General features: G+C 38.0%; 1 protein-coding gene across 1 annotated transcript in view; it reads right to left on the bottom strand.

Moving 5' to 3' along the window:
* The window catches only part of man1a1 (mannosidase, alpha, class 1A, member 1), a 146,692-nt gene that overhangs the window by 58,282 nt on the left and 60,684 nt on the right, over positions 1–27,726 (bottom strand). The window contains exons 3-4 of the mRNA XM_002932113.5: positions 26,429–26,544; positions 12,146–12,226 (exon numbers count right to left, since the gene is read on the bottom strand). Of these exons, the coding sequence (XP_002932159.1) occupies positions 12,146–12,226; positions 26,429–26,544 (197 nt within the window). The remainder of the gene's footprint in view (positions 1–12,145; positions 12,227–26,428; positions 26,545–27,726) is intronic.

Genomic DNA, 27,726 nt, shown 5'->3' with positions numbered 1-27,726 from the left:
CATACATACATAAACATTATTTATGGAAAAAAATGTTTGGATTGTAATTAATGACACTGTGTTGCACCATCATAAAAGATAATGGGGCTTTCAACACCGTGTGACAAATATTACAAGCAATGTCTTGTACTTTAGCAAGCAAATATTGGAGCCATAAAACTCACTATAATTCACTTAAGGGGCTGTCTGAAATACATGAAAAAAATGAAGTTATTGCACATTTTGGTGCTATGACAGTAGCTCAATTCAAGCTGTGCTGATTCACTGAAGCTTCTTCATTTTGATTTAAATATAAATCTATGTGACAGTAAAGCCCTTAGCTTACAGTATCATTCTGCTGTCACTTGCAATCCATCTATTTAAGATTAAATGGCTGGTGTGCAGATTGTTAGTGCGCTAGCGTTTAGTTTTGTAATCAACAGATGTTAAGGTTTGGTTGGTGCGTACAAAAAAAAAAATGATTATTTATGCAGATCTCACTCAGACAGAACAAAGTACTGTTGCACTCCAAAAACATAAAGGCAACTTGTCCTTGATTAAATTGTCTTTAGTATGTGTGCATGAATGCAATAGGGAATGTTATACTGTAAGCTCCACTGCGACTGAGACTGATATAAATTATAACCAAATTCAAATAACACAGTTAACTTGGCAAATGTTTCCTGCCATGGAGACAAGAGTAACAAGCTACACCAATATTAAGCCAACAACATCGTTTTAAAGATTCACAATGCAACAATATATAAATAAACAATATGTTTAGAATTTTAAGATTTTGAAATGACATTCAAGTAAGTCTGGAACATGAGTGAAAACTGGGGTGTATAGTGTTCTGACAGCAAACTGTCAAAACACAATCTCAAAAAGAGGGACAATTCGGCAAAAACCAATTTACCATTCTGTATAAATTATTCAGTATTATTGTGTATGTCTGATTAACCTACTGTTACCTTAGTAATGAGACTTTATTCTACATATGTTTACAGGCATTAACTGATGAGTTCAAGGCAATGACACATATAGACATTTTTGCTTTTCATGTCCTAGGGCAGTGCTGTCCAACTTCTGCGGTGCCGAGGGCCGGAATTTCTCTCGCATACATGGTGGAGGGCCGCTAATGGAAGCCAGTTTTGGCCACTCCCCCATTTTAAACCACACCCACTTCAAACCACACCCATTTTATCACAATGGTCGCAGCAGGGATATCAACCATCATTCATATGTTAAAGAATTATATTATGTCATATTAAGACACACCCTTAAATCCATGTCTCCTCCTCCCTTGTGGATAGCACAGCAACCCCCAGCATATAATTACACACCTTAGGGACCATTTAATGGCTATTTCCAACTGCTAACAAACTCCTAGAACAAACCCTGCCAGGTTCACCTCCCACAGGCAGCACTCTGCCTGTCCTGTGCTGCCTGTGTGTGCCATACTCTGCCTGTCCTATGCTGCCTGTGGGTGCCATACCCCCCCCCCCTGCCCTATGCTGCCTGTGTGTGCCATACTCTGCCTGTCCTATGCTGCCTGTGTGTGCCATACTCTGCCTGTCCTATGCTGCCTGTGTGTGCTATACTCTGCCTGTCCTATGCTGCCTGTGGGTGCCATACCCTCCCTGCCCTATGCTGCCTATGTGCCATACTCTGCCTACCCTATGCTGCCAGGCAGTACATACAAAGTCTGAGGTGTGAAGAGGTGAACAATGTGGGTGATTACAGTCTGAGCCTGAGGTGTGAACACTGCAGTGGGTGAAAAATGCAAAGAGTAAAAGGTGTGAACAACACAGGGGATTACATGTTTAAACAATACAGAGGGTTTACAGCCTGAATCTGAGAACCATGCAGGGGGGCCAGTTAAGATCAGTGCTGATACCATTTAAAGCTTACACAAAGTTAAGCCATCAAAGCAGCCAGACAGGTGGGGGCCACACAGAGGGGGGTCGAGGGCCGCCAGTTGGACAGCACTGTCCTAGGGTAAAGGGCACATGTGACTCTCCATACAGTAAGGGGCAGATTTATCAAAATGTGAGATTAGAGTTTACCACAAAAAAATTCACCCACTTTCTATTCATTCCTATATGATTTTCAGAAGCATATTTATCAAATGGCAAACTCTAATTTTTGTGTATAGATAAATACACTTCTGTGAATTTTTTCACCCCTCTGATAAATACACAGCTTGGTCACTCTGTCACCATCACCTATCTAAAAATCACACAAATAGGAATTTTGATAAATGCGCCTATAAGTGTATTGAAATAACAATAATAATTAGTTACACTCAAAACGGTAATGTAAGGCTGATGGTCCATGAAGCAAGTTAGTCGTCCGCAATAGATCTCTGCTACCGCGGGCGACTTACTGCTCCAAAATGCCACCAGCAACAATAGGAGCCACTTAAAATTTAGTTTTGCAGGCAATTTCATGTGACTTTGGAAAGCCAAATCAATGCGTAGGACTTTGTTGCCGATTGAAAGGCATTCCGGATCAGTTAGCCAGCCAGCTATTTGTTTGAATTCCGGATCAGTTAGCCAGCCGCGGTAGCAGAGATCTATCACGGGCGACTAACTTGCTTTATGGGCCATCAGCCTAAGGGTTCAGGTATAACATTTTAAAGAGCACGTAAAGCCCTGATAAAAAGTTCTTTTGTGTGAAAGTTCTTGTTGCACAGTTGATTTACACTTCTAATTAGCTCTATGTAAACTAAATGAAAATCCTCTAATTGGTAAAGCCCCATTTTTCACCTAGGTCCTTAACTCTAACTCAAGGTTGAAGTTAATGCACTTTCCAGCTTTGGCTAGTAAGCACTAACTTCATAGGTTTTGCATTTGTGACACATTTGTATATAAATGCAGGCTATCTTTAATATTAATGTACATTTTTCTGGTTGGACTTGATATTTAAACTTTCAATATTCTAAAGCTTTTACTGGCTACAGGCTGAATAAAACTTTATTAACCTTTCTTAAAAAAAAAACAAAAACACACATGAAAGTTTGAATTTGATAAAAATGGAAAATCAAAGCATGCCCCCAACTTTCACACCTTGATTTATCGGAAACCTTGCTCACTTTCTTGTGAGCTCAATTTCTATTGGGGTCAGTATTCATCAACAAAAAGATAAAGATACATTATAGATGGTCAAATGTTATATCTGCCTGTCCAACATATTATTCTAAACCAAGCATATTAATATGAAGTTGGTCCTCCCTTTGTTGCCCTAACAGCCTATACTCTTCTGTAATAGTTAAATAGTGGAATTTTTAGTGAAATGTGCAGTCAATACAAAAGAAATTACTACCAGCACTGTATAAATTTAACACTGCCAACTAGTGATGAGCGAAATTTTTCATCAGATTCGCTCATCACTACTGCCAGCATCCACAATGATACTTACACACATGAACATGTATGCAAACTGAAGAAGCTGCTTGTAACACTGTAAGGCAAACTTATAATGCATTCGAAAATTTTACTAAGAAGTTATTAAAGTTACCACTCGGTAAAACATAGTGGATTGGGTTAAAGTAAGACTGACTAAAATCTTCAGGTTTAACAGTCAAGATTCATTTGAACTCCCATTAAAAGGACTGAATAAGATTTAGTAAACCATGACTATATACTATACATAGGGGCATATTTAATATATAGTCAAACTAGAAACCTGTTACAGACATATTTATCAAAGGGTAAAAGTTAGACAGAGTTCACCAATTGATAAACATACCCTTAAAAATTCTATATGAGTAAATAGTGAGTGGCTGCGTGTAACTCATTTCATTCATTTTTTTTATTTTTTTATTATTATTTCAGTTTTAGAAGCTCTTCAGCAGCTATTTGATACTTAGGATCCAAATTACCTTAGCAACCAGGGTATGGTTTGAATAAAAGCCTAATATATAAATAGGAGAGGAATTGAAAAATAATATAAAGTAACAATTAAACTGAAGCTTTGCAGAACAATAATTTTTTTGCTGCAGATTTAGAAGAAGGAGGCAAATAATTCAAAAACTATGAAAAACAAATAATGAAGACTAATTAAAAAGTTGCTTAGAATTGGCCTTATATAACAAACTAACCACCCCTTTAAGTGCTAAGGTCTACCCCCTGGCTCATATAAGTCATAGGGCATCCAAACAAACCAAGGGCACACATACATGCAGGGACATCCAGACAAGACCCTATTTTACTTCCATACTTCTTCCAGTTACAGTTGGAGCTGGATTATTTCCTGTCAAGTGATCTCTAAAGGAGCACACAGCTGGCACAACGTAAACTATGTAAAAGTGCAATATTTACTAAAATATATATTCCAATTTGGTAAGATACTGTAATAAGTCACTTTTTAGCATATACATTATTTGTTGGTTAAGTACTCATTCTGGGGTATAGTATTCCCATAATAAACACTAAAAATAAACTTTCTAGTGTCAGACTAAAGTTTGTCTCGCATCTAATGGACACCATTACTAGTTACCAAATTTAAAATCGACAAAAGAAATGCTACTGAGACATAAAACCTAGTGTATATGATTTCTTAAAATCAGAACTAGAGAATTTCATAGTTTGTTAAAATGCTGTTCTTGTCTCATTCATTGACCCTATCATTGACAGCCAACATTTTAAATGCATCACCTGTCTTGTCATATAACAAACCTTTTCCCAGAAGCTTTTTTCCATCCTGTCATCCCTGATCACATTTTTGACAAGACAAACATTTTCATAAGGTTTAGTAAAAGTATTGCATGGGAACGGATAGGTCAAGACATTAATTTACACATTTTCCGCAAGCGTTCCAATTGAATTAAATTGGCCAACAAGCTGATAAGCTGCATTTTAAAAATCTCAGATTTAAAATGAACCAAAGGACAAGAAAAGGTTCTTCTACTTAAAGATCAGCTGCCATACATAAATTGTCAATGGTCTAAACATAAATCATTTACTTATATTCAACATTTGTAAACTGAAAATCTAGAAAAGAAGAATTTCAACTAAAGATGACTCCACAATTTTAAAGCAAAACTTTGGAAGTGAAAAGATATGTAGAACTTTACTAGTATAGTACATTTAGGAAGTAATAAAATGTGTCTTGGGTGTTGATCTCGCACCAAATTTAAAAACTAAGAATATTTTTTCAGCATTACGAGGTTGAACAAGTAAACTCTGCTCTTCATTTGGTAAGTAAGTAGATTTGTAAAAATGTATTAGTTTATAATATTTGAGCTTAGGACCAGAGGCAGTTTCTAAAGAGATAATCTCTAACAATATGAAGGGTTTCTTCTGAGCTGTTATGCACAAAATTAAGGATTCATTAAGCTGCTTACAGTGACCTCTTAATATGTAGGTGGCTTGTTAATTTTGTTTTTATATTTGTTTTCTTTTCTGTTCTCAGCTTATTAGTTTCTCTTTAGGTGGAAAAGTTCCCGTAGCATAGAAAGAAATAGACACATTAGTAACTGCCACACATTAAGGGGCACATTTACTAACCCACGAACGGGCTGAATGTGTCCGATTGCGGTTTTTTCGTAATGATCGGTAATTTTGCGATTTTTTTCGGCGTCTTTACGATTTTTGCGTAAAAACGCGAGTTTTTCGGCGTCTTTACGATTTTTGCGTAAAAACGCAAGTTTTTCGTAGCCATTACGAAAGTTGCGCAAAGTCGCGATTTTTTCGTAGCGTTAAAACTTGCGCGAAACGTCGCGCCTTTTAAGTTTTAACGCTACGAAAAAGGTGCGACTTTGCGCGCAAGTGTTAATGCTACGAAAAAATCGCGACTTTGCGCAACTTTCGTAATGGCTACGAAAAACTCGCGTTTTTACGCAAAAATCGTAAAGACGCCGAAAAACTCACGTTTTTACGCAAAAATCGTAAAGACGCCAAAAAAATCGCAAAAAATACGAAAAAGTCGCAAAATGTTCGTTTCCAATCGGAATTTTTCCAATTCGGATTCGAAATCGTGTCTTAGTAAATCAGCCCCTAAGTGTGTAAAAGTGGGTAAAAGCCTAAACACTAAAAGGGAACATATGGGAAACTATAGATCTGCATCAAAAAAGCTTTTGAAAAAGGCAAACACTGTTTAAAAAAAAAAAAAAAGGGCATGATCCAGCCAGGGCCAGGTTTAAATATAGGATGCCCCTGGGCTACTTGCAGGCCACCAGTTTATATGTGGCCAGGGGGCGGTATACCGCCCCAGATCTTTGCCGTCCTGGGCCTTGGTGGCCTGCCCACAAATCTGCAGCAACTTTAAGACTTATGGGTACAGAGACATTCCTAGTCTTAGTTGAGGAGGTGTCTGCTATAGTATGATGCAAAAAATTAAAACTTTTTGGATGCAAACATTACACATTGTATCTCCCAGGGGTTTAAATGAATATCTCTTATCATTTTTGGATAAAAAAGAAATATACTTTTTTTTAATTAATGCTCTCATTTTGACAAAAAAGAAACTGTTGCACTCTAGCGACTTTACAATGATATATATGCCTGAGAGTAGCGAGTTAATGTAAAAATATTTATTCCACGATAATGGTTTTGAGACCTTTATCTTGGTATAAGAAAAACAATTATTTGGCGTTTTGTTATAAAAGACCAAAGACTGCAATAGCTATTTTTAGTGTGTGTGTGTGTGTGTGTGTGTGTGTGTGTGTGTGTGTGTGTGTGTATATATATATATACATATACACATACACGCACACAAAGCCTATAAAACTTTATATATGCCAAAAGAAAAAGAGATTGGAAGTTAATATCGTAAAGGTCAATTTAGATCACAATCCATGTTTCTTAGCCTAGATTTGCTGCTTTTGCGGTACAGAAATGTTAGCTGGCCTTGAGCTTAATGGGCAGTGGGTTACAGCAAGGTCGCCACTGTTAGAAACATAGACTAGAACACAGAAGTAGCCAGTGATATGATTCAGTGAACTCTGCAAAATGCATCTAAAGAGAGTTGGTGAACTTATTCCGAACTGCTAACATTGCAACATACACACACTGATCAAAATGCTCTGCAGCAAGTGCTGTTCTGTGATATACTTGTAATATTACTGATATTTGGTATAAAAAGAAGTGGAATACAGTTGGAAGAGGATCTGAAACATAAAAAAAAATAAAAAATATTAATCTGGCCTGACATATATTCTGTAAATGTAAAAATCTTATATTTAAAGTTGTGATTTGTAATGAAGCATGTATGCTGTTAAAGGAACAGTAACACCAAAAAAATAATTTTTTTTAAAGTAATTGAAATATAATGCACTGTTACCCTGCACTGGTAAAAGTTGTGAGTTTATATAGGTAAGCTGCTGTGTAACTATGGGACAGCCACTAAAGCTGTAAAAAAAAGGAGAAAAGGCACAGGTTACACAGCAGATAACAGAATACAACAGGAATCTACACAGCTTGTTATGTAACCTGTGCCTTTTCTCCGTTTTTCAATTTGAATAGCTACCCCCATGCAGCTTTGTTTGTATAAACTACAGTAGAGTAAGGGTCGGACTGGGGGGTGCAGGGCCCAACAGTACCCCAACCATTGCTCCCCCCCTCCCCCCACCCAATCGTGCATACTTAGGCGCATCAGTTGAGGGGTACCTGTGGGCCCTGGAGTGCCCAGCAGGTATTGGGTCCAGTCTGACTCTGAGTAGGATTTCTGAAGCAAACACACAACTTTTACCAGGGCAGGGTAATAGCACATTATATATTACTTTGCTAAACTTTCATTTTTTTAGTATTGCTGTTTCTTTAAGCTATGTTGTTTAAACAAAGTTGCACCAGGGATATTGAGCTCAGTGTATAATACAGTGCCTATAAAAAGAATTTACAGCTAGTTTTGTACGATATTCTGTGCATGTATGGCGGATCGACGAGACGACCGATATTGCAAAAGCTTCGGATATCAGTTGTCTTGTCAGTCGGGCGGGACAAAAGATTCTGCGCCCAAGCAAAAACTACGCTTAGGGCTGAATTGTCAAGTGGAAGTAGAATCTCTATTGTTTCTACCTCCATATCCGAAGATTCTGCTCTTTATGGCCACCTTAAGTCATTTTAAGACAATTTTTTTTATAGCCATTGTTTTTAGTTTTGGCTATGTGCTTAAGGTCATTGTCTTCTCCAAAGCTTATGGTTTCTTGCAGACTGCATGAAGTTTTTTGCTCAATTCATTATACAAGCCTTCCAGGGCCTGGTGCAGAGAAGCATTCCCACAGGATGATGAACCACCTTGATGGCTTGCATTGGTATATTTATGATTTATGATTACAGTGTTTACCTCATGCCAGTCATGGTGTTTAGTCTGATGGCCAAAAAAACTCAATTTTGGTCTCATAGAACCTTTTTTAACTAATTTTATTAGTCTCCCATGTGCATCCTAGCAAGCTGTGTGTGAAAGGTTTATATTCATTTCACTTAACAGTAAAATCTTTAATTTTAAACTAGGAGTGGGGGGGGAGGGTGCAGCGGGAAAATTCTGTGGTAGACAGGATAGATGAGGTAGTGGGCATAGTAAGGGAAATTGGGGGAGGAGACTTGCTTCGGGATACTGATAATGGCAGAGAGGCCCATAAGTTGTTTACACGTCATTCTCACGCCGGAACCAGTATTAAATGTATGTTTACCAATGCAAGGAGTCTGACTGGTAAAATGGGAGAGCTGGAGGTGCTGGCGTTGGAGCGGAAATATGATGTGATTGGTGTTGCTGAAACTTGGTTGAATGAGTCTCATGACTGGGCTGTTAATATTGGGGGGTATACATTGTTTCGGAGGGACAGGGGCAATAGGAAAGGAGGAGGAGTGTGTCTGTTCATTAAGCACGACTTAAAAGCAAATATTAAGGAGGAAGTTATGGGGGTAACAGAGGGAGCTGAATCCTTATGGGTTGAGCTTCTCACAGATAGTAAAGAATCTACCAAGCTAATTGTAGGGGTATGCTATAGACCCCCTAATGTAAGCGAAGAGGAGGAGGCCCAGCTCCTGTTGCAAATAGAAAAGGCTGCTAGTTTGGGGCAAGTGATAATAATGGGGGATTTTAATTACCCTGATATTGACTGGGGCAATAGTACTGCCAGGACAGTAAATGGGAACAAGTTTATAAACTTGCTGCACGACAACTTTATGTCACAGGTTGTTGAGGAGCCAACCAGGAACAATGCTATACTAGATCTAGTGATCTCTAATGCCCCAGAACGTATAGCAAATGTGCACGTGGTTGAACCCCTGGGTAATAGTGACCATAATGTTATTTCATTTGATGTTTGGTGCAGGAAACAAATTTACACGGGGGCAACCAAGACACTGAATTTTAGGAAGGCAAATTTTAGCTCCTTAAGGGCAGCGCTTCAGGGCATAGATTGGGGCATTATGTTTTCTGATAAAAATACAGAGCAGAAATGGTTGTCATTTAAAATGATATTAAATCATTACTGTTCTCAATTCATTCCATTAATAAGAAAAAGTAGAAGTGTTAAGAATCACCCTATGTGGCTTAACTCTGAGGTAAAGAAGTTAATAGGGAAAAAAAGGAAAGCTTTTAAGAAATATAAGTCAGAGGGGACAGTAGCTGCGTTTAATGAATATAAACACTATAACAAGTGTTGTAAAACAGCAATCCGGAAGGCAAAGATAGAAAATGAGGAGCGCATCGCGGCCGAGGCCAAGACTAACCCCAAAAAGTTTTTTAAGTATATTAATAGTAAAAAGATGCAGGTTGAGGGTGTGGCCCCATTGAGTTATAGTAACAATATGGTTACAGCGGATACAGAAAAGGCAGATGTGCTTAACCAGTTCTTTTCTTCTGTGTATACAGTAGAGGAGCCAGTGGGCCAAGTCTCACCCAATAGCTGCACTGTTGCCTCAGCTCCAACTACACAGTGGTTGGCACAGGATATGGTGCTTAAAGGGTTACACACGATAAATGTAAACAAGGCACCGGGGCCAGATGGAATACACCCTCGGGTACTGAGAGAGCTAGGGGCAGAATTGCAGTGGCCCTTGTTTCTGATATTCTCAGACTCGCTCTCATCAGGTATGGTACCTAGGGATTGGAAGAAGGCGAATGTCACTCCCATATTTAAAAAGGGAGTAAGATCTCAGCCTGGCAATTATAGGCCTGTAAGTTTGACATCCGTGGTGGGCAAGTTATTTGAAGGCTTGTTAAGGGATCACATTCAAAATTATGTAGTGGAGAATGGCATTATGAGCAGTAATCAGCATGGCTTTATGAAGGACAGGTCATGTCAGACCAATTTAATTGCTTTTTATGATGAGGTAAGTAAGAAGCTGGACAGTGGGGATGCAGTAGATATAATCTATTTGGATTTTGCCAAAGCATTTGATACCGTTCCCCACAAACGACTGCTTTCTAAGCTAAGGTCTATTGGTCTTAGTGAAGTCATTTGCACATGGATAGAAAACTGGCTACAGGATCGGGTACAGAGGGTGGTTGTTAATGGTACATTCTCTACTTGGAGTAAGGTTCTCAGTGGGGTCCCTCAGGGTTCTGTACTGGGTCCACTTTTGTTTAATTTGTTCATAAATGACTTAGGGGAGGGTATTATGAGTAATGTATCAGTGTTTGCAGATGACACAAAACTCTGCAGACCAGTCAATTCTATCCAGGATGTGACATCCCTGCAGCAGGATCTTGACCAACTGGCAATCTGGGCAGCTAAGTGGCAGATGAGATTTAATGTGGATAAATGTAAGGTCATGCACCTGGGATGTAAAAATATGCAAGCCCCGTATAACCTTAATGGGACTGCACTAGGCAAATCCATAATGGAGAAGGATCTTGGAGTCCTTGTAGATAATAAACTTGGCTGTAGCAAGCAATGCCAGGCAGCAGCTGCAAGGGCAAACAGGGTTTTGAGCTGTATTAAAAGGGGTATAGATTCACGGGAGGAGGGGGTCATTCTTCCCCTTTACAGAGCACTGGTAAGGCCCCATCTAGAATATGCTGTTCAGTTTTGGTCTCCAGTGCTCAAACGGGACATTATTGAGTTAGAGAGGGTCCAGAGAAGGGCAACTAAGCTGGTAAAGGGTATGGAAAGCCTCAGTTATGAAGAAAGACTGGCCAAGTTGGGTCTGTTTACACTGGAGAAGAGGCGCTTAAGAGGTGACATGATAACTATGTATAAATATATAAGGGGATCATATAATAACCTCTCTAATGTTTTATTTACCAGTAGGTCCTTCCAACGGACACGAGGGCACCCACTCCGTTTAGAAGAAGGGAGGTTCCATTTAAATATTCGGAAAGGATTTTTTACAGTGAGAGCTGTGAAGTTGTGGAATTCCCTCCCCGAATCAGTCGTACTGGCTGATACATTATATAGCTTTAAGAAGGGGCTGGATGGATTCTTAGCAAGTGAGGGAATACACGGTTATGGGAGATAGCTCTTAGTACAAGTTGATCCAGGGACTGGTCCGATTGCCATCTTGGAGTCAGGAAGGAATTTTTTCCCCTCTGTGGCAAATTAGAGAGGTTTCAGATGGGGTTTTTTGCCTTCCTCTGGATCAACTTGTAGTTAGGCAGGTTAGGTATAGGCATTATGGTTGAACTTGATGGACGTATGTCTTTTTTCAACCCAACCTACTATGTTACTATGTTACTATCTGCAATTGCACTTCTCCATACGATTTTTCTGAATTGCAAAAAAACACAATTGCACTATTGCATCTTAAATATATTATTGATAGGGCTTTTTTTTTTCAAGATGTGTAAGACAGGGATCTTGAATTCTTATATATTTATAGGGTTTTTTCCGATACATGGGAAAAATGTGATCTCTAGTTCCGATATATATTTATCCTTTAGTGCGTATTGGGTAACAGTGGGTAACAGTCATATTTCAATAGTAATTTTTTTTTAAACACACCAAAATTGTGCACATACTCTGTACATGGTTTCTAAAAAGTTGCACAGACTAAATCATGCATATTATATAAGTATAATTGAAAGGTACTATATTGTTAGGCCCCTAAACCTTGCATTTTATACATCCATTTTTGACTGAGGGAATGTTATATTTAAATGCTTTACACAAACACAATTTCTAGTCTTAACAGGTCTTTGAAATATTCATATACTTTTATATATTTCATAATATGATAAACAAAAGAATATCTAAAAATATGAATGTGGATGCACTTACCTCTTCCCCTGAGATATAGTAGGCTGACAAGAGTCCACCAACAAATCGTATATTTACTTCAAAGACTGAAACTTCAGCATTCTAGAAAGAGAAATAAGTGCAAATTCAATCCAGTGACCACACATGAATGATAGTCTAGAGCAGTGCTGTCCAACTTCTGTTGTACCGAGGGCCGGAATTTTTCCGACCTATGTGGTGGAGGGCCGATAATGGAAGCCAGTTTTGACCGCTCCCCTTCTTGAAACCGCACCCATGTTATCACATGACCATACCCATATTAATGGTTGTAGTACAGCAAAAACCTGCCATACTCTGCCTGCCCTACCCTGCCTGTGTGTGCCATACTCTGCCTTCCCTACCCTGCCTATGTGTGCCATACTCTGCCTTCCCTACCCTGCCTGTGTGTGCCATACTCTGCCTGCCCTACCCTGCCTGTGTGCCATACTTTCACTGTGTGTGCCATTCTTGGCTGGTTTGTGCCATACTTGGCCTGTGTGTGCCATACTCTGCCTGCCCTACCCTGCCTGTGTGTGCCATACTCTGCCTTCCCTACCCTGCCTGCGTGTGCCATACTTTCACTGTGTTTGCCATTCTTGGCTGGTTTGTGCCATACTTGGCCTGTGTGTGCCATACTCTGCTTGCCCTATGATGCCTGTGTGTATGGCACACACAGGCAGCCTACAGTGACACAATGCTGGCACTGCTCCTACAGTCTGCACAATAACTATATATTAAAAAACTTTTTAATTGCAGTACCACCTCAGTTCTTTTTGTAGTGTGCAGGGATTATTTGTGGGTTTCTACTGCTCCTGAGGTGTGAACAGGGGAACAATGTGGGTGATTACAGCCTGAGCCTGAGGTGTGAACACTGCAGGGGGTGAACAATGCAGAGATTAAAAGGTGTGAACAACACAGGGGATTACATATTTAAACAATACAGGGGGATTACAGCCTGAATCTGAGGTGAGAACCATGCAGGGGGGGCAGTTAATCACAGTACTGATACCATTTAAAGCTTATACAAGAGTAAGCCATCAAAGCAGCCAGACAGGTGGGGGGCCACACAGAGGGGGGTCGCGGGCCGCCAGTTGGACAGCACTGGTCTAGAGTAAAGTAAAGGTTCAAACTCTTTGTAAGATTAGTTGCTTACTGTTACAAGAAGGTAATTTTTGTCCCTATAAATACCACAGGTTTTTTAACACTGACCAACTATATTTTATTTTTTATTAGTTGGTAACATTGTTCATGCAAAGACCTATAAGCTTGTACCAGTCTCACAAACTGCAAGTCACAGTTATTAACATATATATTATCTCACGAGAGCTGGGGAAATATAGGAGCCTGTGCCAAAAAAGGGGACACTTTTGGAGAACAGGTGGAGCATGTGAATCGGGTCCTTCAGGGCATATGTGGATGTTATTAGCACTGACTGGGATGCGGCCCAATTCTCCCAGTTTCAAATGTAGGTAGGTATGGCAATGAATTATGCCACAACTTATTGAAATACTTGTGATGCACCAGACAAGAACAAAACAGTTCTTTGAATTTATAATTAATTTCCATATATACCTTTGCTGCACATTTACATAACTAGAAGCTGCTAAATGCTTGCCTTCTTACAAGCAATACTTACGGATATGCTCTTATGTATTTCTGAACATACAACTACATGTAGCATTATTATTTGCATGTTCATCAAACAAATGTCGTGTTTTGTTTTTTAATTATTGTTTTTATTTAAACCATTAACTGCACATGCAGAATGGATTGAAACATAACAATACAATATTAGATAGGGTTGTATGAGAAATTAGGGTTTGCCAATACACTGTCATTGACCAACCCCAATAGCCATTGATATATAAACATTATTGAAGATACCCTAAAAAAATAAAAGAATAGTGTAATTTCCCCCTCCCCCGGAGCCCCACGCAGTATCATGGCAAATGGAAGCTACAAAATACTGAATAGAATATTGACTAACTTCTTCCTAAAAGTGTTAAATCCGTGGACAACAGAGTGAGAGTGGACGATATCTGCTTTCAGTGTTAGACATTTTAAACAAGCATTCGAATCTAACCAACACACTTTTTTTTGTAGCTCAGGGGAGAAATACCACTATTCAAAATATTCAGAAACTTAAAAACTTAAAAATTACTGGAATTAAAGAGTAACATTGATTTATAGTGTAAAATGATTTGGAATTTGAAGTAACAATTTTCTTATGCTTCTCAAAATCCTTATCAGATAATGGGACTTTTAAAGTTTTGTATAACAGGGTAATTGAAGATCATTTTGAAAGGGATCAGAATAGACAGTCATTAAGATTGTTTATACCCTGTGATGGGATGTATGAATAATGGTTTGTGCAAGGTGCCTAGATTGTAAATATGAGAAAATATCCCAAACAATGAAACCCTGCGTAAAATGGATATTCTGTATAATTATTTAAAATTCATGAATTGCCTACAAAGGATACGAATGGTGACAATGAGGGTGAGACAGATAATCTGTTACGTGCCACATTCCAGGCTCTGATTATAGTACATAGTACCAAAATATCTTTTACTTTAGATGGGAGGTGCCTATAATCAGAGTGTAATAAAAAGGCCAAAGAGGCATTTGATGTAAAAGTTTAATTTAGTAGGGGGTAAGGAATAAAATTCCTTTAATAATCCAATCTGCAGAATATTGGAGTTTGCAAGACAGATTATACATTTGTATATCTGGAAAATTAATTCCTCCTAGAGATCGTGATTGTTGGAGTTTATATAAACTGACAATCTTTATTTAGCCTCATCAAATCCTTACTTGTCAAAAACAATGGAAGCATTTGTAAGGGGTACAGCAAATGGGGGAACCATATCATCTTAATGAGGCAACATCTGCCTAAATCAGGACTCCAAAAGATTTTTAGGGCCCCCAGTCTGCTTCATCATCATTTTAACATAATCTAGCTCTTGACAAGGCTATAATAACCTGCCCGCTACATACAGTGGAGGAAATAATTATTTGACCCCTCACTGATTTTGTAAGTTTGTCCAATGACAAAGAAATGAAAAGTCTCAGAACAGTATCATTTCAATGGTAGGTTTATTTTAACAGTGGCAGATAGCACATCAAAAGGAAAATCGAAAAAATAACTTTAAATAAAAGATAGCAACTGATTTGCATTTCATTGAGTGAAATAAGTTTTTGAACCCTCTAACAAAAAAAGACTTAATACTTAGTGGAAAAACCCTTGTTTGCAAGCACAGAGGTCAAACGTTTCTTGTAATTGATGACCAAGTTTGCGCACATTTTAGGAGGAATGTTGGTCCACTCCTCTTTGCAGATCATCTCTAAATCCCTAAGGTTTCGAGGCTGTCTCTGTGCAACTCTGAGCTTGAGCTCCCTCCATAGGTTTTCTATTGGATTAAGGTCCGGAGACTGACTAGGCCACTCCATGACCTTAATGTGCTTCTTCTTGAGCCACTCCTTTGTTGCCTTTGCTGTATGTTTTGGGTCATTGTCGTGCTGGAACACCCATCCACGACCCATTTTCAGTTTCCTGGCAGAGGGAAGGAGGTTGTCGTTCAGGATTTCACGATACATGGCTCCGTCCATTTTCCCGTTAATGCGAATAAGTTGTCCTGTGCCCTTAGCAGAAAAACACCCCCAAAGCAAAATGTTTCCACCCCCATGCTTGACGGTGGGGACGGTGTTTTGGGGGTCATAGGCAGCATTTTTCTTCCTCCAAACACAGCGAGTTGAGTTAATGCCAAAGAGCTCTATTTTGGTCTCATCAGACCACAGCACCTTCTCCCAGTCACTCACAGAATCATTCAGGTGTTCATTGGCAAACTTCAGACGGGCCTGCACATGTGCCTTCTTGAGCAGGGGGACCTTGCGAGCCCTGCAGGATTTTAATCCATTGCGGTGTAATGTGTTTCCAATGGTTTTCTTGGTGACTGTGGTCCCTGCTAATCTGAGGTCATTAACTAACTCCTCCCGTGTAGTTCTAGGATGCTTTTTCACCTCTCTCAGAATCATTGACACCCCATGAGGTGAGATCTTGCGTGGAGCCCCAGAGCGAGGTCGATTGATGGTCATTTTGTGCTCCTTCCATTTTCGAATAATCGCACCAACAGTTGTCACCTTCTCTCCCAGCTTCTTGCTAATGGTTTTGTAGCCCATTCCAGCCTTGTGCAGGTCTACAATTTTGTCTCTGACATCCTTGGACAGCTCTTTGGTCTTTCCCATGTTGGAGAGTTTGGAGTCTGCTTGATTGATTGATTCTGTGGACAGGTGTCTTTTATACAGGTGACTAGTTAAGACAGGTGTCCTTAATGAGGTTGACTAATTGAGTAGAAGTGTCTAACCACTCTGTGGGAGCCAGAACTCTTAATGGTTGGTAGGGGTTCAAAAACTTATTTCACTCAATGAAATTCAAATCAGTTGCTATCTTTTATTTAAAGTTATTTTTTCGATTTTCCTTTTGATGTGCTATCTGCCACTGTTAAAATAAACCTACCATTGAAATGATACTGTTCTGAGACTTTTCATTTCTTTGTCATTGGACAAACTTACAAAATCAGTGAGGGGTCAAATAATTATTTCCTCCACTGTATAAATTGGACAGCACTGTCCTAAAAAATTCACAGGTAGGTTTGACAGTAAGTTTACGGAAATTTGTTCAGTAAAAGAGTTACATTTAAGTTTCATAATGCATAAACTTGCCAGAGGATCTCAATTCCCAAATACTGTATTGCCTCTGTAGTCCATTTAAACGGAGAAAGACCCCAACCATGTGTCTTTCAAATAAAGATTTCAAAAAAGGAGAATGGTTATTGCCTTTGTCACGTTTACTAGAAACCCTGCTACCCTTCCAAAGAGATTAATATTGGTTAAAAGAAAAGGGATTGCCTCTAGATCATGAATAACAATATGAATAACAATATGTCACCTGCAAAGGCATTCAGTTTGAGGTGGTGGGTGCCAATTTGAGAAGATGGAGAGGCTAATAAAACATGCAGAAAGGGGCCAAGTATCTAAATGTAACTAGTCTGATCAAATGGGAGTTAAATATCCGATCTAATGCCTTATTAGCATTTAATCTGACTTCCAATGTTTGGTCATTTTGACTCTGAAAGTAGGACGTTATTGCAGCTAATGCAGATTGTACAGCTTTTACTATTATAATTATTTACTATTAAAGTCTATTTAGGGAAAAAAGCCTAGCTGTTCAAGTATGATGAGCTCCAGTAAAATGTTTTGTTGGTGGGCCAAAAGTTTGGCAATTATTTTATAATCACATTTGAGTAGAGATATAGGCCTATAAGACCCCACCTGATCCAACTAGTAGCAGAAGCTTAGAAAAAGTAGGAGAGCAAGGAAAAAGGATAAAAGAATGTGGGTATTCTTTGTGACTGGAACCAATGTACTTTTAATCTGTTCTGTAAAATTCTACAAAGGTCTATTTCTTAAGCTATGAATAAAATGAGTGGGATAATCCAAATTACAAAGTTAATTGAAATACGCCGAAGATTAGCTAAGGAGACACAATGTAGCTTCATTGCCTTTCTGTGTGCTTTAAACAGATATGTACCACTGTCTAAGTAAATGGGCGCACAATTAATTCTATCAGATAACAAATCTTTGAGTGAAATAGGAAAAGGCAGGAAAAAAATAATTACCTAGAAGCATACAGGTCTGTTTTGGTTCTATCTATTGACCATGATAATAGAAAAGTACTTAGCAGTCCAAAGAAGAAATTGCATTTTAATGCATTTCAATTAAAGTGCACCCATATTATGTAGATTTTTATCTTCTAAGAAGAATTGAATGCAGACTGCTTACACTAAAAAGTGAAACTTACAAAGTGCAACTAATAGAATAAATTAACAAGTTTAAGGCAGAACCTATTTCCTTAATGTCATTACAGTTCTGAAACTGTCCAACAGCAAATGGACACAAAAAGGTGGCATAAAAACGAATAAAAATATTGTGCAGCAAGTTGACTGGAGAAACCAGGACAAAAACTGTGTGTGAATATTTCAAATCATCTCTTTCAATGCTAGAGGAATGACCATCTCAAATATTACCTATGAAAATGCGTTTAAATGCAGACCTGTCAATCCCCCCCTCTTCTCCTGGGAGAGGCCTGATTTTCAACTCCATCTCCTACCGTAATGTCCCGTCACTCTACCACTCCCCATTTTCTAGCTTTCCCCAGACATTCCAGCTGTCCTGCAATGCAATGGCTCTAGATAAGTTTATGCTCATGCGTGGTGATGTCACTTCTGGTTATCGAAAATTTGCACGCCATGGAACACGTGGTAACACAATTGTCTAAACGGACAGCTCTGTTGTGTGAATGCAGGGCTTCTGGCAGGGACCATTAGGACATTTGAATCATGGACAGGGACTGTAGCAAATTTGTTCTATATTTATCCTTAAAGAAGAAGGAAAGGTAAAAACTAAGTAAGCTCAGAAAGATCTATGTAAATACAGCCAAAAGCACTTACAGTAATGCTCTATCAAAAGAAACACAGGACTTCTTGTCTTTTTTTTTGTAAACATGATGTTCCAGTGTCTGACTTCTCCTCTTAGAAACATCCTTAATTCCTGGGGCCAGAGCAGTTCTCTCCTCTCTCCCCTCTCCTGCTCCTCCTCCCACCAGAATGCTAAGAGCTCCCTCCCTGTCCTGGAATGTGTGATCTCAGCTATAACGGCTAGAGCTGGAGCAAGGAAGGAAGCTACTCAAAATGGCAGCTGCTATCTTAAGCAAACAAAGAAAGCTTCTAAAACGGTTTAGTAATGGTTTCTGCAGAATAAGTATATTGTTCTAGGTGGCACTAATGTACTGTTAAGCATTCACGTAGTACAGGTACAACAATTAGCAGGGCAGTTTAAGCAGCGAAACCTAATTTATAAATTTACTTAAGTTACTGCCAGATAAACAAAAACATAAAAATATAATACAGTTATGGAATCTATTACCCAGAATAGTTTATACCTGTGGTTTTGAGATTATTTTCATAAAAAAAAAAATAGGTGAGCCAATTAACACCTTCTAATAAGACTCTGGATTTAATATAAAAAAGTAATAGGTTGTCTTTGCATTTAACAAAAAGAATCAGTGGACTACTGGGAATCAGACATGCATAAAAGTCTGTTGGGTGAATAAGCTATTTGAGTGTATACAAAAGAAAAAAAGAGACTGTGCCAATTCAAAGAGCAGTTAATCTGGGTTGAATCAATCAAAATTTCAGATAGGCCACATAACGCCACAAGTAAAAGTCTGGTAATTCACTTGGCTCTTACAGGTTTTGGCAGTTTACAAAAAATGGATTTCTTTATCCTTAGCACTGACCTAGACACTCATAACAATTAGATTACCTTGTATTGACATGTGTATATACTCTTTTTAATAGCCCTTTCCTAAAAGACAAATAAAATGATTCTTTGCCAAAGCACACTAGAGAAAGGCATTAAATAAGGGACTTTTGTCTCCCCTAAATCTCACCACCTTTTATTAATATTTCTTGCATGCAACTTGAGAACCAGAACTGGCAGATTTTGTGGGTTGAGAACCATCTATCTCCATCGTGAATGTTAATTTAACTTTTGTTTCACAATAGTCTTTCATTTCCCAGCTGAATTATTGGATCCTTTTTCAGTGTAATGGCACACAGTAGTACTCTAACTGAGCCAAAATATAATGAAAATTTGCAATAAGTAACTTAATTTATACTCAAGCCAAGAAAAATAATTCTCCAGTCAGTTTGAAAGCCCTTTCACAAAGAACAATAATTCTTGTTCGAGATAGGATTCTTTTGCATATTTGTGCAAGCTGAATTCCTATTAACCTAACAATCGTATAAGTTGTTTTGCTTCTGATATGCCACAATTGTTTAACTTTTGTTTTTCTTGTTTAAAATTTACATTTTAAATTTAAGCAGTATACAAAGTACAATATCAGTCAACTCATTTGTATGTTTTTTATATTGGCCAATATAATTTCTGGATGCTTTAACACGTGTCTGTTGTTGTAATACAACCTACGGCCATAAGGATTAAAGGAATACTGTCATGGGAAAACTTGTTTTTTTTCAAAACACATCAGTTAATAGAGTTTCTCCAGCAGAATCCTGCTTTGAAATCTGTTTTTCAAACACAGATTTCATATTTATATTTAATTTTGAAGTTTCACATGGGGTTAGCCATATTCTTCATTTCCCAGGGTGCCACAGCCATGTGACCTGTGCTCTGATAAACTTCAGTCACGCTTTACCGCTGAGCTGCAAATTGAAAAAAAGGAGTGATATCACCCCCCTCCCAGCAGCCAATCAGCAGAACAATGCGACGGCAGCAAGATAGCACCTCTCAGTAGATATCAGAATAGCACTCAATAGTAAGAAATCCAAGTCCAGCTTGGGACTCCAGTTACATGGGAGTAGGAAAAATAATTGCCTCTTTCTGAAAGCTCAGGCACAATGCACCGTGATCATAGGTCCCAACTGTCTTGCTTTATGACAAGTCCTTTAACAAGTCTTCGCTTGGCGAGTGTAAAAACTTTTTATAAAAGTTTCTATATGCATATAATTTATAGACCTACAGAAATCAAACAAGGACTAATATAGTATAAATATAGAAGCTTTATAAATTATAACACCCATAGAATTGAATGGGAGGTGTACTTCCCCTTTAAAACATATGGACTTTGATTATAATATAATTATTATTTGTTTGTAAATATTCAGTCCTGCCAATTAAGGGTAGGTGGTGGTCGGTCCCAGGTATCATAGGTGTGCAGTAATCATCCACTTTGTGATCCTTTTTATTTCTCAATTAAATGACCATGTATTTTAAAGGGGAAGTACACCATATATTGAATTTTATAGAGGGGCACAACAGGGTGTTATAATTTGTAAAATAACTACTACACTAAATTCGTTTTTGTTAGTTTAGTTACACCACAAAATGGGCGTGGTATCTGGGGGTGTGGACACAGTAGGTGTGGTCTAAACATTTCGCCGCATTCTGTCCCTCTCTCATTCTCCAATGCTGGGAGGTATGACCGAGATGGCTGCTTACACACAAATATTACTACAAAAAAAAAATACATTTGTTGGTTCAAGAATAAAATTTTAAATGGTAGAGTGAATTATTTGCTATGTAAACCATAAAAATCATTGAATCCAAATATAGTAACTATTAGATGATGGACATACCAAATAAATCAGATATCCCAAAGACAGGGTGTCCAATTACTAAACATATACTATTAAACCAAAATTTAAATGTGACTTATTACATCATTTATTAAGAGGTGATTAATACAACGTGGAGGGGCCCCTCCTTCTACTACTGCCGCTTTGTTTTTATGGGGTATGTACATTTTAAAAGAATTTTTATGTGTTGGTAGTGGGGAAATAAAGATTTCTGCTTTCACTAATTTGTTGCCTCAGTGATCAAAGTTGGGGTTAAGTCCCATTCAAATTTAGGTTCAATAACACTGTAAAAATCATGACAGTATTCCTTTAAAATACAGCTGGGCGAGAAAGTTATATACTAAAAATCCAGGGCCCCACAGCAATTATATAACCTAGGTACACAATTATTAGGCTAAAAACCATTAGCAATTAATGGATCTATAAAGTTACACAAGGAAGTGATATCATGGAGAATAATAAGCCATGTTCTTTGAGATTCAGGCATGCAGAACAAGAAGCATGAAAGCAAATGCCTGATTTAATTACGTGACTCAATCAATTCTGCTTAGAGTGGTTACTTGAGAAGATAATGGGTCTAATGGTTTTCAGAAGAGTCCTGTTTGGATCACAGCCTTTACATTCAGCTACAAACTGTTTTTTAGTTGAAGGATACTAAATACATAGGGTTGGTTAAAGTTTGCAACTGTAGTTGCACAAAATGGATTATTAAAAGGTAATTGTGTCCAAAGTTTCTTATTGCACTTTTACATAGCCGCATCTTGGCTCTGGCACGTCGGCCCCACCTCCTGTTGTTCACAAGTCTATTGATGGTGGGGAATCCGCAGGCGTTATTTTGATGCTAAGCGCCGTAAATTATACAATCCTGGCTACAAAAATTTTTAGTGCTATTCATCAAAACATGCACATGTAATTGTGCATATTTTGATGCATCAACTGCAATTGTGAAACTTCCTTAACTGGAAAGCTCTCAATTACAGAAAAATGATTCAGATTTTTAAAAATTATGTCCCTTTTTCCTGTAATAAAACATTAGTTTGTACTTAATCCCAACCAAGATATAATTAAAGGAGAAGGAAAGGCAAAGTCACTTGGGGGTGCCAAAATGTTAGGCACCCCCAAGTGACTTTAACCGCTTACCTTGTACCCCGGGCTGGTGCCCCTGTTTGGAGAGAACAGCACCAGCCCGGGGTACCTGTAGCGGAGTGCTTCCTCCTTCCTGCTTTCTTTTCCTAAAATGCCAGCGGTCGGCGCATGCGCAGTAGAGTGAAAAGCCGACTTTTCTGTTAAAGTTCCACTATTCACTCTACTGCGCATGCGCGCGCACGGAACTAGGAAGGAGAAAGCAATCGCAGCTACCCTGGGCTGGTGCTGTTCTCTCCGAACAGGGGCACCAGCCCGGGGTAAAAGGTAGGCGATTTATGTCACTTGGGGGTGCCTAACATTTTGGCAGCCCAAGTGACTTTGCCTTTCTTTCTCCTTTAATCCTTATTAAAGGTGAAACAATCGTATTTGATTTATTGAATGTTTAAATGATTTTAGCAGACAAAAAAGTATCATGATATCACAAGGTTTTAAGATGTTGTACCATGTTAGGCAGAAAATGTAAGCTTAGGTGATACCTTTTATTGGCTAACTGAGTAAGTCACTTAATTAACAGGTATGGCCTAACCTTACATTTTCTGTGTGATGTCACAAGCATTCTAAATAACAGGTCCCATACCTGTATTTATACTGTACAGGGGTATATTTATCATGCTGTGTAAAAAGTGGAGTGAAGCATTACCGGTGATGTTGCCCAGGGCAACCAATCAGCAATTAGATTTCAACAGTTAGAAAACCAAAGCAAAGTATCTGATTGGCTGATATAAGCAACATCACCGATAATGTTTTCATCACTTTTTACACAGCATGATAAATATACCTCTAAGTGTTAAAAAGTGAGCTACTTTATAAGCAATGAACATGTATGAAAGAAAAATGTAGTTCAGTTTTATTATGAATTTAATATTTTTGCTACATCAAGTAAAAGCTTACACTAAAACCCATCCCATTATTCAACATAATTCACGCCATCCCCTGAGGGCTAAAAGTTATCTTTTAAATCACTGGTTTTTAAAGTTTTTGAGTGTACTGGTGACCCAATATGTTATCTAACCTTCTTTAAGTTATTCTGCTCGGGAAAGTCAATCAGCTTCTTACTCCAAATCACCCCTTTTGGCATCTTTAGGCTTGGTGTTCTTTGAAACGATAACCTTAAAGGAATCAATGCATATTATAGTAATAAACCTGATATCTCTCCAGCTGCAGCCTTATTGGTGCTTTTTGAATCCAGAAGTTAAAGCAGCCTAGCATGAGTGGCCCAAATGGTCCATGTGATATCCAGATTTGAACAGTGGAAGCCATTTTTGTTTCTGCACCCACAACCTTGGTTAAATCATGCAGGCATAAAAATAATCAAGAATAATTCTCTGTGTTTTCTTTTAAAAAATGAGAAACTATTATCTCCAATTCGTGACATGGGGAAATGTGCTGCATATAGTTCACCTTTAAATTAACTTTTAGTATGATGTAGAGAGTGATATTCTGAGACAATTTGCAATTGGTTTTTGTTTGGGGTTTTTGACTTATTATGCTTTTTATTCAGCAGCTCTTCAGTTTGCAGTTTTTACAATCTGGTTGCTAGGGTCCAAGTTACCCTAGCAACAATGCATTGATTTGAATATGATACTGGAATATGTATAGGAGATCGCCGGAATAGAAAGATAAGTAATAAAAACTCAAGAATACATTTGTAGTCTTACAGAGCATTTGACTTTTAGATGGGGTCAGTGACCCCCATGTGAAAGCTGGAAAGAATCAGAAGAGTAAAGCAAATAACTCAAAAACTATAAAAAAGAAAAAAATGAATACCAATTGGAAAGTTGCTTAGAATTGGCCATTCTATAATATACTAAAAGTTAACTTAAAGGTAAATCACCCCTTTAATAATATTTTAATTGAAATGATGCCTTGCTAGAAAAGTCTGGCTTTAGTTTGTGGAACTGTTAGGTCACTGTATAGTCCAAACAGAGATGGACTATAGGGGATTGCAGTGGTGTATGCATGGTCAAACTATCTGTACTGTAACAGAGAACACATTCTTGTAACTGGCTAGCTAGCTATATGAATATTGAAATGATAATGTTCACAGCTTTTAGCAACTATAACAAATGTTTCTTACATTTTTTTATGACATTTCTATAATTTTACATATTGTCAAGTATGTCATTGTATAAATGCAAATAAATGTAACAATATCTTCAGATTCTGAGCAAGCTTAAGTTACATTGGCTGTGTTTCTTGTTTACAGGCTGCAAAATGTGCCTTTCCTATTGTGATCTTCAGAATAATAAAGTTATAAATAATAATTATATTATAAAATAACTACCTAAGGCATTGGAATAATTAATGAAACCTAAGTGCTGCATGTGTCTTACAGTGAGAATTACAAACTATTGAAAACAAAGCACTTTGTGGGATAGAGGTTGGCAAAACCACATAGCCTGTGTTCATGTGTGTAACAGCAGGTAGGTAAACCTCAAACAATATCTCAGAATAAAAAATATAAATACACTAAAACAAAGTTAAACACCTGAAAATATGCCAATTAAGGAAGCCACTTTCCTTCTTTCTGACTGCTAAAATTCTGACACAGAAAAAGTAATCCTTTAATTTTGTTCTTAGACATCACTTGAAATGTCAGCTGATAAAGCCTTTGCTCCACTGCTTTGCCAAACTAATTGCTATTGCATTTAGTTTAGCAGCTATTTTGGTGCAAAATGCATACTCCAGGGGTTTGGCACCAAAACCCGCTAAATGTGTTTGCACCCAGGTCAACGCAGTGTCTCTGGGTGCAGACACACCATTCTGAAGATCTGCCCTGTGCCCTGTGCCCTGTGTGGCAGTAGCCTTAAGGTGAACTTTCCAATGCAGATTTTTTCTTTAACTGTGAAGACAGTGGGACTGTGAAATGCTCTTCCAATAATGTTGTGGTTTCAGACTTAAAGGAGGGACTTGGATGTCTTTTGAACAAATAAGCATCAAGGGCTACAATTATAAATATGTACGTTATAATTTAATGTATTTATGCATGCATTTTCATGCAAATTTATTTTAGTTATTTTGGAAGGCTAACTAATGGCATGTAGCATCCCAATCATACAGGGTAATCATGATGCCTCAAAGTCAGTGCCAGTGCTAGCCTAAGCATAACTCTCTGACCGATATCCTTTCCCTACCCGATTGGAACATGTGCAGAAGATTTAGCCTTAAGGTATCCGAGACCTTCTTCCCTAGTGCTGCAACCCTAGACATTATACCTCAGATGCCTAAATAAAAAAAAAAAAACAGCCCTGGTTTAGGTTACACAGAAGGCTTCCATTTTTACTATGCAGACAGAAGCTCAACTCCATGTGACATTCAGTAGTGGAAAGCAATTACCAAAGAGACTTGTCTTAACTGGGCTGGTAAGTTTAAATATTCTATGGCTATATAGCAAAGCAAATCTCTTATCTAGAATCCCAGCATCCAGGAAGCTTTAAGCCGGTCAACTCCCACTGCAAATAATTCACCTTTTTCAATATTTTTCGTTTAATATGTAATTGTAAAAGTACACTTTGTATGTGATCCTAACTAAGCCACCATAAATCATATTGGTTGCAAAACAAGCTATTAAGTTTATTTAATTACAGATACAAAAATATGTAACTGCAATTTTTTGGAGTTGGATGACTGTAGTAATAAAAACACATTTCTAGTTTTACCTGAAAGCATTAAAAAGTGATTGTGTACAAGCACCTGGAAAAGTTCCAGGTTTATATTTTCTGAGATCACATAAGAAACTGACCCCACAAAGAGAGGGTTTTACAAAGGTTGAACTTTGGCAATTGGATTTGGCACAAAAATTTACTCCTAGCTAGCAGTGAGCAGTATGTGTGAATGTGCAAAATATTAAAACTGCATAGAATTTGGTTAACACACAAAATTCATAAAAACAAGAGCCATGGAAATAAAAGATACTACTCACCACATTGAATTCTAGATTCTTCTCCACCCATTCTTTAGCATCTTTAAATTCATCCATCATTCCCATTATATACAAAGTGTCAAGGGCATCTACTATTGTTGCTCCTTGTATATTCCCTGCAAATGTTAAAATATTGACTTGCATTAGCACCTAAATAGTACATTTGAGTAAATTTAAAAAAAAAAAAGAAAAAAATCTCACATTTACACTGTTGTCCATAGCCTATTTGAGGGTGATTTTTTTCTCTAAATTTGTAAAAAGCATACTTTATATACACACACACCATGATACAGAAGGCACTCTACAAATGCAAAAACTGCCTGCATTGTGTGGTCAATATGGCCTACATTACCTATATATGCTCCTGTGTGGCAACAGAGTCCGAAACTGTATATAATAAATGGACTTTTCAACGCTAAAGACCTTTCTCTTTAAATGTTGCCTTCATTATTTCCAAGTGAAATAGTCTATGTCCACATCCTCCACTAATTGTGAGCAGGATCAGCAGCATCCTGTTCATTTATTATATTCAATGTCAGACTTTGTTGCCACACAGGAGCATAAACAAAGAAAACCCTTGCCAAACTTGGGCTCAAACTACTACACAGGTACTTTGCCTCTGTATTACCAGTACCCTACTGGGATTTCCAGCCAAGCCAAAAAGCTCATGTGTACCGTCAGAGAGTCCTTTTTGTTTGGGAGAAAATACCAGCATACTCCAAGCTGTTCCACACAGGCACAGACTCTCTGTCTGGGAACCGCCTCCGGGCTGATATCAGATCTAACCGAATTATTACCCAGGTGAGACTTCCTAGGGGGATAAACCCACAGGACGGCCATACATTAGTAAGTGGGAGATGTATCTGGGGGAAATATATATCCCCTCAAACTCGTTACCAGTTCACACTACCTTATATTACCTATCTTTCTATTCAGCCCCCCTATTCATACTATTCATATTCTAGTCTCTCGTTCAAGTTGCTGACAAGTTGTTAAAAAAAAACAAATTGGGCTCTACCAACCAGAAAGTAGGCCTTAATCTAAGGGCTGCTGAACAAAAAGGTAAATAATTCAAACACCAAGAAAAATATCATACTAAAAGTTAAGTCAAAGGTGAACCACCCCTTTAAGGCAGCCCTATAAAAGTTACATTCGTAGATTTCTTCCGGAGCCATAGCTTATGAAAAAGCAATAAGAAGGTACTATATAGCAGAGCAAATTGTATGATTTTCTTTTTCTCTGTAATAACAAAAAGTACCTTGTACTTAATGGTAACTAAGCTGCATGAACCCATATTG

Source organism: Xenopus tropicalis, chromosome 5 (genome assembly GCF_000004195.4).
Source record: "Xenopus tropicalis strain Nigerian chromosome 5, UCB_Xtro_10.0, whole genome shotgun sequence".
Lineage (NCBI taxonomy): Eukaryota > Metazoa > Chordata > Amphibia > Anura > Pipidae > Xenopus > Xenopus tropicalis.
The sequence above is the reverse complement of the archived record's forward strand: the minus strand, read 5'-3'. Positions and strand labels throughout refer to the sequence as shown.